At 31.5% G+C, this 555-nt stretch overlaps 1 protein-coding gene across 1 annotated transcript; it reads right to left on the reverse strand.

Annotated features, from left to right (window-relative positions):
• Positions 1–555, reverse strand: DI09_554p10 (uncharacterized protein; the record flags this gene model as incomplete). The annotated part of the gene is made up of 1 exon (XM_013381790.1): positions 1–555. A coding segment is annotated over one exon (555 nt), but the record flags the coding sequence as incomplete, so codon positions are not given.

Genomic DNA, 555 nt, shown 5'->3' on the forward strand with positions numbered 1-555 from the left:
TATAAAAATGAATTAGTAATATTAGGTGTAAAATAAATATTATTCACTGCGTTAAGATTGGTAGGTGCTACCCCTGCTGTTGCATTAGTTGCATTTCTCAAGGCAGCATACGTACCCGTTCCCAATGGACCTGCGTTAGAAGCAGCATTATCTAAATGAATGATATTATTTCTTACATCAATAAGACCTAAATTACTAGGAAACATAATTCCTGTAGCTCCAAAATTAGTTCTTTGTGAAGCTAAGTTTGGCATATAAAATGTATTATTCCATATTATGTGATTAGCATTACTCGTAGCAGAATATCCTAAAATTCCATTTGCGTTATTTTCGGTTCCTAAGATATTTGTAAACATATTATTGATTAATGAATCCGCTCCTGATGAAGATGTAGTATATCCAGAAACTATAGCTGTAGTTCCAATTCCATTATTCACTAAATTGGTAACTAAGTTTCTAATAAATCGAATACCAATTGATGAGGTATTATTAATACCATTTACTGTACTATTAGAAGACGTACCTGAGTTAGGCGCAAATAAGTTTGTAATTTTA

The sequence above is a fragment of the Mitosporidium daphniae genome, assembly GCF_000760515.2.
Source record: "Mitosporidium daphniae strain UGP3 chromosome Unknown contig-550, whole genome shotgun sequence".
Classification (NCBI taxonomy): Eukaryota; Fungi; Microsporidia; genus Mitosporidium; species Mitosporidium daphniae.